The sequence below is a fragment of the Schistocerca americana genome, chromosome 2 (genome assembly GCF_021461395.2).
Source record: "Schistocerca americana isolate TAMUIC-IGC-003095 chromosome 2, iqSchAmer2.1, whole genome shotgun sequence".
Taxonomy (NCBI): Eukaryota; Metazoa; Arthropoda; class Insecta; order Orthoptera; family Acrididae; genus Schistocerca; species Schistocerca americana.
In genome coordinates, this window is record NC_060120.1 from 675,074,601 (window position 1) to 675,090,409 (window position 15,809).

Sequence of the window (15,809 nt, forward strand, 5' to 3'; positions counted from 1 at the left end):
GCTCGTAAAATAAAGAATGAGAAGGGTGTTTGGGCATAGTCAGATTCCTACTGTATTGCAACATGATACGCTTAATGTTGCTCCAGAATATTACATAAGTCATGACAAAGACTGCAGCAGGCGAAGTCCTAATCAGGCTGATATTACTTCTGTTAGTGAAAAACGGTGAAAAATTAAGAAGGTAAAATGATACGGGGCAAGATCAGTAAGAGAAGCATATCTCCTAATGAAAACGGAGAACCTGAATTTAAAAATTCGTCTCACAAAGTTCTACTCCTTAAGATCAAAATGGGTAAAATGTCAGCCAGTGTAAGAAGTATGCATATGTATTTACTGCAGTAATTTGAAACTTGTTTCTTTCATCATCAGTAGTGTCACAGGGAAGAAATACACAGAGAGGACCTGATTCTTTTATGTATATGTCAAAAGCCGTAAGATAAATCTTGGTTGCACGAATGTGTTCTGGTGCTGAAGGGATTACCGTGGAAGCATTACACCTTCAGGATACAGGCAATGAGGTAACTTATACATTGTGGGAGGGAGGAGGGTTGGTGAAGAAGACGGTGAAACTAGGGAAGCTTGTTACAGAGGTTTGGCACTGGGTTATGAAAGGAGTAGCTCATCATCATACGTGCAGGATTCTGAGACAGGCCGTAGCAGTGGTAAAATCAGAGACGTCCCAGAATACTGATGCATTAGTTCTTCATTTCGACTTTGCTGAGAACTGGTCTCTTGCATCAAAGTTACCACTGGTACACATCACATGTGACAATATTTACATGTGTTGCTCAATTCCTTGGACCATTACACGGTTTTGCTATCGTCAGTGATGATCTCATTCATGACATTGCATATGCACGCTGCACTGTCAGCGTGATAATTGATGACGCAGCATCTGGAGGCCATACATTTCCTAAATGTGCGTATGTGTGATGGTGCAGCAACTCATTTAAAAACTGCTTTCAGCTTTATGAATTTTGAAAATACTGTACAGAAATTGAGACAATAAATTGGATATTTTCCGCAACATGCCATTGAAAAAGTGCATGTGATGGGGTAGGAGGCCTCTGTAAACATCTTGCAGCAAGATTTAATCTCCGGTGTGAAGCTGTTAATGCTACAATGATGCTATTGGATTCGTACAAACCATATCAAAATTATTACAAAACAAAAACTTTTACTGCTAAATGAAAGTAAATTACGGGAATTCCATTTAAAAAGAGACAAGAGTGACTTGGTATGAAACCAGTGATAGGAATTCAGTCAAGTCACTGCTGGGTCGCATCCCAAAGCGACACATACATTGCAAGAGCAATTCTCCACGAAATACAGTCTGTTACTCTGTTTCAAACGCAGAGACCTCAGTATACTTCAGAAGGCTTTGTTGGTAACAGCTTTATTTCTTGTGTGTGTGACAATCAGTGGTGGGTGGGACAAATTATTAATACCTCTCATGAGCTGCAAGATGTATCCGTCTTCTTTATGACACCTCATGGTCCAGCATATTCTTTCAAATGGCCATCATCAACATATAATTGTGCAATTCCCATTTACCAAGTACTGTTCTTGCTGGATCATCCTTGTCCATGTACAAATTCAGCTCGGCTATACAAGTTCAATGAGGAGTAGATGAAAAAAAAGAACTGTTTTCAACAGTGCAGTGTTGATTATTACAATGTAGGCAACTTTAATTAATGAAATGTCATAAAGACAAATCATGACAGAAGACAATAAAATTTGTGAATACTATCAGATATAGAAAAACCTGTATATACGAAGCTATTTTCTGTATCTAATTTTTTTATAAAATGCTTGAACAAAATGAACTAGTGTTTTCCCACTCGCTTACAAGGCTGTAAAATAATTATTTAGACTAACCTGGTCGTCCGATTACAGTTGTAACTTATTGCTTTGCAGTCATAGGACACGATGTTTCATCGTTTATGAAGTACGCATTTTTACATTTGTGAATAACCGAAGCAAGTTTCCAATCCTCGCAGTACATTGGAATCTTATCAAGATTCGTATTATTACGCACTGTGTTTACAGGTCGGTATAAAAGCTTTAGTGTTTCCTTGTAAGACGACGTATTAATTCTTCATTTCTGTGGCCGCATTGCCCGTAGTTGCTTTACAATTCCTGAACGTATTTTCGTTCCGACGTTACAACTAAAAGAAAATGTATGTTTTTTTTCACTAGACGCTTTACGTTTTGTTGAGATAAAGCAAAATAAAAAACAGTAAACTGTGCTGTGAGAAAAAGTATGTCATGTAAAACGCAGCAAATGCATAATTCTGCAGAACAACGAAAAATTAGACTACAGTTATCAGTATACAATGAGGAAAAACAGCAAAGATGTGCTAGCACACGGCATTTCTGGATGTAGGCGAGAAACCAAGCAGAAATCACCGTGAGTAAAAACTGACATACTCTTAACGAACTGTTTTTGATGTTAAAAACAAATCAAGTTGTAAATATCTTTAAGCACAGACCACTGCTAATGCTATACCTCAATAAAGGAAAACGCGTCTGGTAAAAAGAAACATGCATTTTCTTGCAGTTGTATGACGGAACGATTCTCTCACGACGTATTAGTATCTAATTTTGATAAAAAATAGTATTGCGAAATAGTCCAGTGATTTGTAGTCAATCTGTATCTAGTCTCTTAACGAGTGAATGAGTGCGTTAAGTACTATCCAGTGTCGTATTTCACCTTAGGAGCAATGTCCGAAATTCTACGTATATATTATGGCACTGTCTTTATCAGGCTTACATAATTAAGCAAATCACACTAAAGTTCTCATTAGGGTTATATTGTAAAACAGGAGTAATGAACAATAAAACTTTTATATTTCGACAAATCATTTATTGTATACACAGGTATGAATGAAAAAAGGCAAATGTCATTTCCAGTAATTTGTAGTAAAGGTGTACAATAAAAAAAGTCACGAACTGGAATCGTCCCACATGATCTGTTTCGGGCACTTTCTTTTACATGCAGTGTCATACACTTATTGTGTTGAGAGGCAATTATGTTACTTGTTTACAATTATGCTTCATCATCGCTGTGTTTGTGTTTCCAATGGCAGTGATTCCGTCATAGCGATCAGCCACATAAGCTCTGGGGGTACGAGTCCTTCAGAGGGTTGAGCTTCTGGTAGGCGCCGTATTTCCGTAAAAGGACACCACGGAGACACGCTGCTGGTCCTTGAGGGTTTCCGGGGCATCGCATCTTCCAGCATACCGGATATCATACTTGCCAGCAGCCTGTCAATGATCGAGACGTCACCTGATGGCTCAGACGCACTCTGCCATCCCCATGGGCCCCAGTACCCGCCAAATGGGCTTGTGTAGCCACGATACATTCCGTTAAGAAAGGTTCCTGAATTTATAGACTCCCTGGGAACACTGCCGACGTTTTTCTGCATCTCATTGGGGTTGGTAAACAGCTCCTTTATTATTTCAAGCGCTACCTTCACGGCATTCGACATTTCGTTTCGTTTGTCTGGTGTTGACTCTTCATGTGGAGTAAGATTTATGGATGTTATGGTTGCTGTTGACTCTTCATGTGGAGTGAGATTTATGGATGTTATGGTTTTCAAGAAGTCATTCAGAATATCGTGGAACATTTCTCCGCTCCCAGTTTTGTCACTGGCTGAATGTGAGTGAACATTTTCGGACTCCCATCCGTCATGATGCTCAGTGCGTTCGTCAGAATTTCCAAATACAACGTACGAGGTGCCGTCCTTGTAAATCGCATCTTCGTTACCCACCACCTTCCTCCCATCACCGATTCTCCGAAAGACGACATACGGGTAACTGTAAACGATTTTCTGTTTGTTACCAACACTCTTAGAGTCCTGAGGCTGCAAATCAATAGTGTATGTACTCTCAAGAGCGCCATCCGCGTTATCAGATTCAAATTTCACATCTTCAACTGCCTTGTAGTCGCCTTCGCTATCCTTATAAACGCTCAGTTTGTCAGATACGATGCCGATGTCACCAAGTTTCCAGTGGAACGCGTCGGTGTCCTGAGATATTTCGTTGTCATCGATAGTACGGCGTATCCTGGTCACTTCATCCTGTGAACAAAAAAATTTCTGTTACATGACTTCTAAGACCGATGGTTTAAGGGGCTGAACAAACCAAATTTTCGTCAGTGCTTGAGTTGTGTCAAGACAATACTATTTATTCCACTGACTACACATTATTCTTTTTGCTATGAGGTGGTCGCTATTCCCAGTAGCCACTTGCTCCTCACAAAACAACACCAACAAGACGGCTTCCGCCAGTACCAGCTGTTCCTGCAAACATAAAACTGCAACACTGTGAAGCCACAGTAATACGTACTTCGGGAACGGCCACTGGCTCAATAAACACATCTAATCCGAGGAATCACGAGCGTAAATCTCTTATTAACTGGGTAACTGAGTGAGTGCCTCAAGAATTATGATTCATGGGAAACGATGATTACTAAAATTTTATTTAAAACGCATCTACTGTGAAATTTATCAGAACATCTTATCTGTAATAAAGTTTTAAGAAATCACAGTTAACTTGTGTCTTCTCTTTGGCAACATAGAATATTTCTGTTTTATATAATAGATGATGATTTCTATTATATTGTAAATTTCTAGACATTAAAAAAACTCACAAGACTCACATATAAACTATTTAAAACCACAGACAAATACAATCTATCTTTCTTCACATTAAATTTCTAATATTAAAAATTATAATTGTTAAAAACAAATAATGATCTGGTGTGTTTTCCTTTGGTTGTAGGGAGCTGGCATATGGGAGAACATTGTGGGTGATTAAATGCAAACTGTTGGTTGCTCTTGATGAAATGGACTGGGACAGAGGTGCACTTGTGGGGTGAGTGTAGTTGGCGTAGATAAATGCGAGCATTAAACGCGATCGTATCGAGTTGTTTAGTGAATTCCGATTCCATTCGTTGCGAGTTGTCATCGCTGATTGTGGTGGTAAGTGACAAATTCTGCATGAGTAAGGGAGAGACTTAATTTTGCAGTATATAACCTTCCTTCAAGAGGAAAGCACGCGCGTGTGCGTACCGCAACCGTCGGCTGGAATCGTCGACAATGCAATCCCCATCCCTGCCTCGAAATGTTCAAACCGCCATCGTTCGTGGATCGCACTATTGTTTGCGGTTATTGCATTAACAGAAAACTGTTATTTTAAGGGGCTGTGTAATATTCAGTTTATTAATACTGTCTACATGTGATTTTGTCGAGAAAGTTTGCTCGATTATTTTAAGGATAGTCGTTTTCACACATTCACAACAAAATTAAAGAATTGCTATTTCGAAGATATTTTTTTCGAAACCCAATAATTGTCTCCTATTGCCACGCATATGTTTGAAATTTGGTTCAAAGATACCTGCAACCTTCCTCTGTAATGATGCTAATGCGTGGCGCCCTGCGACGTTACCCTCGGGCATGGTGACAGTTCAAAGGGCAACGTGTCGACACACGCGAAGAAATATGTATCTGTCAGTAACTTCGACACACATCCAGCCTCGTGGCTCCTCAGGTGCTAGAGTAGCTGTGAGACTGAGTTTGTGTTGGAAGCCTCTGGCTGGTACATTTTTAACGTGCCCAACAAACGTGGATGGGTGGCATCGAGAGCGTTGGCGAACTGGAGGGTCTTAGAGGGACCGTTTGCCCTTTTATCCATGCGCATGTTCATGTCGCATCGGGCTGAACAAGCATAAACACCGTTTACTACTTCGGATCCCGTTCGGATGTGATCGATTGGTTTTGAACGTTCCTAAGTCGTTCCACCGTGTATATTAGAGCAAAAATTGCAGTCGCACTACACTCCAAAGAGATCAATGGGGTTGCAGCCTCAGGATGTCCTTAGAATTGAAACGCCCTGGCGATGGCAGCAGTGTCAAATGTTGTCAAGAATTTGGTCCTGTTGTTCATCGCACAGTGAACTGTCATTTTTGTCTCATGGGAAATGGTGTCATTAAGACACATTATGCCATCCGCTGAGGCCTCTTCGTGTCAATTCTGAGCGACAGGTCCGCAGCTCGTGGTCTAGTGGCTAGCGATGCTGCCTCTGAATCTCGGGGTCCTGGGTTCCATTTCTGGCCGGGTTGGGGATTTTCTTTGCCCGGAGACTGGGTGTTTGTGTTGTCCTCATCATTTCATCATCATCATCATCATGATCATTCGTGACAGTGGCTAGACTGGATTGTAATGGACTCCTTTCTTTCCATTCTTGTGAATTCCAGAATACTGTTATCATTATTAGGTTATCGACTGGATTGCGGTAAACGTATGCAAATCGGTGTGGTATATGCAGTGTGATTTATCATTTTCAGTTCTTCATCTGATCTTGAAGCAGGCCCAGTAGACCGCGTCTTTCGGTGTATGGAAAGTATACCTTCTCCTTTGTGGCTTTTGAAGATAGTACTTGCTACAGATACTTGAAACCTATCACAGAGCTCTACCCGTCTCTCCCACCTCATACCATTCTCCCAGTCCTTATTTTCCATCGGCTTCGGTTCCCTGGCTCTCCCCCAGATGTGTGAGTAGCGCTGGTGTTTATCTTCTGTAGTAATAAGGACCAGGAACGCGAAGATAGCAAAAAATAAACTAAAATAAAAAATTAAATAAATACATAAATAAATAATTGTAGACCTGGTATGAGGGGTCGACCCCGTCAACACATCCAGGGCCTGTGCAGAGCCGACCTCCGTTCTCATTGCCGTCAATTCTGCCAAGAGCAGCTGAGCATAAAGCGAGGACCACCACACAGGTCCACGTGGCGGACAAGCAGGCGCACCGTCGTGGCCGGACTACTGAAAATAAAAACAAATACAGCACGCCTTACTCCGCATCACGCGCAGCGATTCCTACGCCACGAAACTCATATTTCACAATGATGGCATAATTTCTACAAAATTGAAAAGAAAATAAGAGTATATTATTGTACTACTGGCGATAAACGTCTGGATCCTTCAATATTGATTAAATACGTTGTAGCAACACGAAAGTTTTTAAAACAGGTGTCAGTATTTTTTCCTATAAATAGTATTACTGTTTCTCAAAAAAATATTCACCTTTATAATTTATACACTTTTGCATGCGTTCGAAACAAACATGGGGACTTTTACTTGCGTTTTCTGTTTGATATAATAGTGTAAAACGAAGTGGTCAGGAGATAAATGAGGCGGATACGGCCAATGATATGGTAATTGGACCAAAAGCTCAATTGTGTAACTTGCCTTGCGTTACATGGCATGGCATTGTCATGCTGAAAAATTCTACTTTCCAGCGTGCAGACATTTTCAACAGTATGGATTCCTCTAGTGAACATGTCATATTGTCAACCCACTCTCAAGAATCTCCGGAGAGCAGCCGACATGTCAAGACCGGCATGAAGTTCTTTTGGAGTGACGTCTAGCATTCGTCAGGTGCCACGATTTCTCTGTCGCATTAATGCCAGGCTTGTACGGCGCATAATGCTATAGACCGCCTGTGTATTTATGTGATGTTTGATTTTGGCTACAGCTTGTTCATCTCGTCATCTTGCTAGGAAGTTCAGCTTACTGAGAAGTCGGCTTTAGTTGCATTCAAAATCAACAACGCCTGTGGAAGAGTTTTAGACGCATTGAGAAAACGAGAAACTAAGAATCGTTTATTTGCTTTGTGATGGCCGGAAGATCGATGGGCTCTTACGGAAACATGGCAAATAGTGTTCATCTCTCTCATCAATGAAGACATGAAGCCTTTTTCGTAATATTAGAAGAGTCAGGTCTTCAAAAAAAGGGTATGTGTGGCATTCCACGCGAGTGAGGAATGATGTATATGGAGGCAGACTATTAGAACAGCCAAGAACAAGAGGAAGGAACATGAACGATACATCCGAATAAAATTAAAAATCAACTTTGGCGAAGCACTGCCTCAGTCTAATGTGAAATAAAATACGACGATGGTGCAAACACCAAGTTTCTGTGACTGAATAATTAAGAAGTCTATCGAAAGAAATATGTCGGAAAATCCAATACACCGGACTACAGGTTTCAATTTAAACATGCCTTGGGAAAAATCTGGAAAGTTGTGGTAAGTTCTCACGGGACCAAACTGCTGCCATCGGTCCCTAGCCTTACACACTACTTAATCTAACTTTAACTTACTCTAAGGGCAACGCACACACCCATGCCCCACGGAGGACTCGAACCTCCGACGGGGGAGCCGCGAGAACCGTGGCAAAGCTTCCAAGACCACCCGACTACCCCACGCAACCATGTCTTGGGGTTCCGCACTGAATGTCACTTTATTAGAATCTCGCCGGCCATCTCGTCCACTAGACCATGAATACGTTGAGAGAACGTGAGAATAACTGTCGAAATACAGAAGTCCATCAAAGACGTATCGGGTGCCAGGACTCGAAATCTGCAACAAACAGCGCCCTGACACCAGTCTGGAAGAAGTCCAAGCAACAATACGCGTAACAATACAGCTCTCAACAAGCGAAGAGGATTGCTGTGTCGGTCTTCAAAATATTGTGCATAAAGTGGAAGCAACAACTCGGCTGAAGTACCGAAAGCACAACATTAATCAGTCACACTGGGAGGGATTATACATACATGCGGACGAAGCCCGAGCGGGATTCGAACAGCAGTAGTTAGTCTGGCGTACGGCGCGCGAGACTTGGTCTGCTGCGCGTAAAATTTCGTACCTAACATTGCGCCGCCTGCCTTTCGTCGGTAGCCATTTACACTGCACAAGGAAGGGTCTCCACATCGTCCTGCGACGTAGTTTTCGAATTGTGAACAATCTATACTCCACAAAAGCGCTTTCTATGTTTGCGTTCTGTATTGTGTCCCATGCTGCTTTCGTATACGGTCTGTATCTTTGTTGGCACACTGCTCGCACTCTACATAGGATTGACATGGGGAATTTCGATTATGTTGATGTTTCTAACGCCATCGACGAGGAAAATGGCGTTTCCCGCTTACAGAAGAGGGGTTGACAATTCTGATCCAGATTTCTGCGTAGCTGAATGCTCAAATAAGTAATAAATAATACAGTAATGTAGTGGACGTTTGAAATATTGTATCGCCTAAATGAATACTCATGAAACGCTTCTGGTAGTAAAAAGTATCATGAAAACCGCACACAACAATTTTCTGCAAAGCGTGTTCCGATGTGAATAAGAACCAGAAGGGTAAAACGTGCCGCAGAGAAACGTTCTGATGTTGCCCCAAATTGTGATGTAGCTCTTTATATGCCTGAATGTTACAAAACATAACTCACATTGTCCAATTATCAGTAACACATGCGTACACAAGGTTTAGATCGGAATAAAAACATGGTTTAGAGAAACATTTTATGTTGTTGTTGTGGTCTTAAGTCCTGAGACTGCTTTGATGCAGCTCTCCATGCTACTCTATCCTGTGCAAGCTTTTTCATCTCCCAGTACCTACTGCAACCTACATCCTTCTGAATCTGCTTAGTGTATTCATCTCTTGGTCTCCCTCTACGATTTTTACCCTCCATGCTGCCCTCCAATACTAAATTGGTGATCCCTTGATGCCTCAGAACATGTCCTACCAACCAACCCCTTCTTCTGGTCAAGTTGTGCCACAAACTTCTCTTCTCCCCAATCCTATTCAATACTTCCTCATTAGTTATGTGATCTACCCATCTAATCTTCAGCATTCTTCTGTAGCACCACATTTCGAAAGCTTCTATTCTCTTCTTGTCCAAACTATTTATCGTCCATGTTTCACTTCCATACATGGCTACACTCCATACGAATACTTTCAGAAATGACTCCCTGACACTTAAATCAATACTGGATGTTAACAAATTTCTCTTCTTCAGAAACGCTTTCCTTGCCATTGCCAGTCTGCATTTTATATCCTCTCTACTTCGACCATCATCAGTTATTTTGCTCCCCAAGTAGCAAAACTCCTTTACTACTTTAAGTGCCTCATTTCCTAATCTAATTCCCTCAGCATCACCCGACTTAATTAGACTACATTCCATTATCCTTGTTTTGCTTTTGTTGATGTTCATCTTATATCCTCCTTTCAAGACACTGTCCATTCCATTCAACTGCTCTTCCAAGTCCTTTGCTGTCTCTGACAGAATTACTATGTCATCGGCGAACCTCAAAGTTTTTATTTCTTCTCCATGAATTTTAATACCTACTGCGAATTTTTCTTTTGTTTCCTTTACTGCTTGCTCAATACACAGATTGAACAACATCGGGGAGAGGCTACAACCCTGTCTTACTCCCTTCCCAACCACTGCTTCCCTTTCATGTCCCTCGACTCTTATAACTGCCATCTGGTTTCTGTACAAATTGTAAATAGCCTTCGCTCCCTGTATTTTACCCCTGCCACCTTTAGAATTTGAAAGAGAGTATTCCAGTCAACATTGTCAAAAGCTTTCTCTAAGTCTACAAATGCTAGAAACGTAGGCTTTCCTTTCTTTAGTCTTTCTTCTAAGATAAGTCGTAAGGTCAGTATTGCCTCACGTGTTCCAATATTTCTACGGAATCCAAACTGATCTTCCCCGAGGTCGGCTTCTACCAGTTTTTCCATTCGTCTGTAATGAATTCGTGTTAGTATTTTGCAGCTGTGACTTATTAAACTGATAGTTCGGTAATTTTCACATTTGTCAACACCTGCTTTCTTTGGGATTGGAATTATTATATTCTTCTTGTAGTCTGAGGGTATTTCGCCTGTTTCATACATCTTGCTCACCAGATGGTAGAGTTTTGTCAGGACTGGCTCTCCCAAGGCCGTCAGTAGTTCCAGTGGAATGTTGTCTTCTCCGGGGGCATTGTTTCGACTCAGGTCTTTCAGTGCTCTGTCAAACTCTTCACGCAGTATCATATCTCCCATTTCATCTTCATCTACATCCTCTTCCATTTCCATAATATTGTCCTCAAGTACATCGCTCTTATATAGACCCTCTATATACTCCTTCCACCTTTCTGCTTTCCCTTCTTTGCTTAGAACTGGGTTTCCATCTGAGCTCTTGATATTCATACAAGTCGTTCTCTTATCTCCAAAGGTCTCTTTAATTTTCCTGTAGGCAGTATCTATCTTACCCCTAGTGAGATAGGCCTCTACATCCTTACATTTGTCCTCTAGCCATCCCTGCTTAGCCATTTTGCACTTCCTGTCGAGCTCATTTTTGAGGCGTTTGTATTCCTTTTTGCCTGCTACATTTACTGCATTTTTATATTTTCTCCTTTCATCAATTAAGTTCAATATTTTTTCTGTTACCCAAGGATTTCTACTATCCCTCATCTTTTTACCTACTACACCCTCTGCTGCCTTCGCTACTTCATCCCTCAAAGCTACCCATTCTTCTTCTGCTGTATTTCTTTCCCCCATTCCTGTCAATTGTTCCCTTATGCTCTCCCTGAAACTCTGTACAACCTCTGGTTCTTTCAGTTTATCCAGGTCCCTTCTCCTTAAATTCCCACCTTTTTGCAGTTTCTTCAGTTTTAAGCTACAGGTCATAACCAATAGATTGTGGTCAGAGTCCACATCTGCCCCTGGAAATGTCTTACAATTTAAAACCTGGTTCCTAAATCTCTGTCTTACCATTATATAATCTATCTGATACCTTTTAGTATCTCCAGGGTTCTTCCATGTATACAACCTTCTTTCATGATTCTTAAACCAAGTGTTAGTTATGATTATGTTGTGCTCTGTGCAAAATTCTACCAGGCGGCTTCCTCTTTCATTTCTTAGCCCCGATCCATATTCACCTACTATGTTTCCTTCTCTCCCTTTTCCTATACTCGAATTCCAGTCACCCATGACTATTAAATTTTCGTCTCCCTTCACAATCTGAATAATTTCTTTTATTTCATCATACATTTCTCCAATTTCTTCGTCATCTGCAGAGCCAGTTGGCATATAAACTTGTACTACTGTAGTAGGTGTGGGCTTCGTATCTATCTTGGCCACAATAATGCGTTCACTATGCTGTTTGTAGTAGCTTACCCGCATTCCTATTTTCCTATTCATTATTAAACCTACTCCTGCATTACCCCTATTTGATTTTGTGTAGTCACCTGACCAGAAGTCTTGTTCCTCCTGCCACCGAACTTCACTAATTCCCACTATATCTAACTTCAACCTATCCATTTCCCTTTTTAAATTTTCTAACCTACCTGCCCGATTAAGGGATCTGACATTCCACGCTCCAATCCGTAGAACGCCAGTTTTCTTTCTCCTGATAACGACATCCTCTTGAGTAGTCCCCGCCCGGAGATCCGAATGGGGGATGTCTGCTAATTTTACTATTTTATTATAAGAATTTAACATTACATTAACGAGATTTCATAATTTGAAATGAAACTTCATACACATTTATTGCATTCACAGCTGCAAAGCTATCATATTCGAAAAGTGTGTTGAAAGTAGCAGCCCATCTACCCGTCCAGGGTTGGTTCAAATGGCTCTGAGCACTATGGGACTTAACATCTGAGGTCATTAGTCCCCTAGAACTTAGAACTACTTAAATCTAACTAACCTAAGGACATCACACACATCCATGACCGAGGCAGGATTCGAACCTCCGACCGTAGCGGTCGCGCGGTATCAGATTGTAGCGCCTAGAACCGCTCGGCGACCATGGCCGGCTCCGTCCAGGGTATTTTATTCTCTAAATAAGAAGCCAATGGTTTGCATTCGATGTGGATCTAACTCAGCGCATTTTACCGACTGTGCGCAGATGCTTACAAAAACTTTTGGCTGCTTTCATACCCGAACAGAGTACTTTCGGTGCTCAACAATGACATAGTTGATGACTGCCTGTTGGTTCTTGTCTCGGGGCCTTCGGACGACGTTTATTTACCAGTTCTTCTGACGTTTCGTCTGCAGACTCCCAGAAATGGAGGGTGGAATCTCAGACAATGCTAGCCACCCACCCAGAAAGTCAAAAAATCGTTAAACAAACGTCGGCCAAAGACCCTATGACAAAAGCAAACAGGCAACACCTCATCAAGTGTTGCCGAAAGACAATTTTGTATTCATTAGTACTCGTTCAGATGTCGTGCAGCTAGCTTATTTACAAGTTTCAAGCATTCGGGAACAGGTAGAACGGTTGTAAAGACGGATAATTAGAGCTTCCTTGTGTTATATTCCTTGTAGAGCAAACTTCTCAGTAACTTCGATGAGTCGGGCATGTATTTATGTCCTACACAGCACAAATGGTTATGAAAGAAATGAACACTGATACACAAAGGAATTTGACAAACTTTTGGGAGTATGACCTACATCTAGGACATTGGTCGGGAAACCGCTCTTGGCCCCTTGAGACAAAATATACGTGCGGGTCCTTGCGGACAGTGCGAATGAAAGAAACTTCGCGTGGCCCATGGACACAACTTGGTTTTCGACCAGCGGGAGTTTCTTTTGAAGAAGTGGCGTTACGCGGGGGTGTAGGTCACTCACGCCACGTGCAATCGCAGCCACCCGCACCGCTTCTGCTGCTTATGATAACATCTCCGAAAGTAAGGGCGGCTTGGGGAGGGGGGAACAATGCTCCGAAGACAGAAAATAAAAGCAACTGAAGGGGTATCTACTCCGTTGTAGGTTATGGAACAGTTTCTCGTAAAGTGTGCAATCTGGCGAAAGAAGAAGATGAACTAACAAGACAGCATTTGGAAAATCGATTTAATAATAAGTCTGAGTCGGAAATAAGTTAAACAGAAGATGATAGAGAAAAACAAATATAAGCTCGTGTAATAAAAAATAAAATCAGTTCTAAGTATAGCTGGTTTTCTTGTTTCTATTTTTACATTCTTAATTGCTGTGTCGTTATGCTTAGGCGAGTGCTTTGAAGGGAAGATAGCGTTTGCTGTTCTGTCCTTATTCGGGGTCTACATATTTTCTTTCTTTTTTCGGGTGTACATATCCATGCGACCAGTGATTTTGAACCATAAACCTTATAAAGAGTAAATGGGGAAGTCGTCTTATTGCTGAGAACCTGGAACTGCGCGTAAAATTAAAAGCAACGTATAAACTCGACTTATCCTAACTTTCCAAGGACATGCAAGGGCATTCTTCATATTACCTTTTGGTAGTAATTGTCATGATTTGTTTTTATGGATAACTGGAAATATAATGTTATCAATAAAGTATATCGTAATGTGTTACATAATGTTTCATTCAGTGCACCTAAGTTTCAAGTAAGACATGAAAGTTGACAGAAATTACAAATAAATTTTATCAATAAACAGTGTAGTTAAGAATTACATCACGTTTTATTCGACGTACCTGAAGTTTAACTAAGACTTAAAACTTAAATAAAGTCTATTACATTAATTTTAGAAAGCATTGTGGAGCGAAAGAAGACATAGTCGTACGAGTATCGAGAAAGGTACATTGAGGTGGTTTGGACGTACAGACATGATGAACGAAAGGAGGTAGACGAAACAATTCATATAGATTGAGGACCTTTTTAGCGAAGGCCAGCTTATAATTAACTCACTCGGTTCGAATAGGCCTTGAAAGGCCCAACGGTACCGACCGTTACTGGATGCAGGCGGATATGAAGGAGCAAGTGGTCAGCACACCATTTTTCTAGCGGTTGTCAGTTTTTGTGACTGGAGACGCTACTTCTCAATCAAGTAGCTCCCCAATTGGCCTCACAGGGGCTGAGTGAACCCCGCTCGCCTACAACGCTCAGGAGAACCAGATGGTCAACCATCCAAGTGTTAGCCAACAGCGCTTAACTTTCGTGATCTGACGGGGACAGATGTTACCACCGCGGCAAGGACGTTGGCATAGGCCAGCTTTGGTTCAAATGGCTCTGAGCACTATGGGACTTAGCTTCTCAGGTTATCAGTCCGCTAGAACTTAGAACTACTTAAACCTAACTAAGGACATCACACACATCCATGACCGAGGCAGGGTTCGAATCTGCGACCGTAGCGGTCGCGCGGTTCCAGACTGTAGCGCCTAGAGCCGCTCGGCCACCCCGGCCGGCGCCAGCTTAGGGATACCATAATTAAGGAAATAATGTCGCACCTATCTGCACAGTTGAAGTTTAAAAAGTTTTGCTCTCAAAAAAGTTTCGATCTTCGTGCTGTTGGAATGAGGCTCTTTTGATTAATGAGTGTTCCGACCACTGACCTACGAAACTTCGTCTGTGTATAACAGTTTGGTAGTGAACTACCGATGAGAGAAGTACACGCATCAGTGTCTCACCTGACATAGCCAGAACCCAGAAGCTGCGCGTATTGTAAGTTAGTGCACACTGAACACCGTGCGGCGCTGCGCAGCTCATAAAAGTGTCCTTCCGCCGTGGTGAGCAGGGGCCGTATCACCGGAGCAGCTGCGTCGCTGCTGCAGGCGTGACAGGCGCGCGTGCCAGACGTGTCCTGGAGCTGCACCGGCGCCGTCTTTGTTATCATAACAAAGTGCTCCGCAGCTGCTCCTGCTCCTCAGCTCTTTTGTGACCAGGATCCAAACTGCGTTGGACGGTGAACACGGTTCGGCCATGACTCCATGGCATTCCGATAAGAAAACAACTTTCCCTCCCCAGTTCACAACATACAGTTCTACATCTACATCTACATACATACTCCGCTAGCCACCAAGCGGTGTGTGGCGGAGGGCAAAGTCGTATTTTCCCCTCCTCTGTTCCACTCGCGGATCGCGCGAGGGAAAAACGACTGTCTGAACGCCTCAGTAACGAGCTCTAATTTCCCTTATCTTTGCATGGTGATCATTGCGCGATTTGAAAGTTGGTGGTAACAATATATGCTCTACGTCCTCGGTGAAGATAGGATTTCGGAAT

At 42.0% G+C, this 15,809-nt stretch overlaps 1 protein-coding gene across 1 annotated transcript; it reads right to left on the reverse strand.

Moving 5' to 3' along the window:
- Window positions 1–3,020: 3,020 nt before the first annotated feature.
- Window positions 3,021–15,341, reverse strand: LOC124596519. The gene is made up of 3 exons (XM_047135685.1): window positions 15,218–15,341; window positions 6,669–6,829; window positions 3,021–4,082 (listed from the first exon to the last, which is right to left on the reverse strand). The coding sequence occupies exons 1-3, from the start codon at window positions 15,294–15,296 to the stop codon at window positions 3,060–3,062; spliced, it is 1,263 nt and encodes a 420-aa protein (XP_046991641.1). The 5' UTR covers window positions 15,297–15,341; the 3' UTR covers window positions 3,021–3,059.
- Window positions 15,342–15,809: the final 468 nt, after the last annotated feature.

What these genes read in the sequence shown, in the direction of transcription:
- LOC124596519 (XM_047135685.1), bottom strand. Translation starts at nt 15,296, where the DNA reads ATGAGCTGCGCAGCGCCGCACGGTGTTCAGTGTGCACTAACTTACAAT. An exon ending in CTGGGTTCTGGCTATGTCAG is followed by an intron (nt 6,830 to 15,217) that starts GTGAGACACTGA and finishes TTTTATTTTCAG; the next exon opens with TAGTCCGGCCACGACGGTGC. An exon ending in GGGTCGACCCCTCATACCAG is followed by an intron (nt 4,083 to 6,668) that starts GTCTACAATTAT and finishes TTTTGTTCACAG; the next exon opens with GATGAAGTGACCAGGATACG.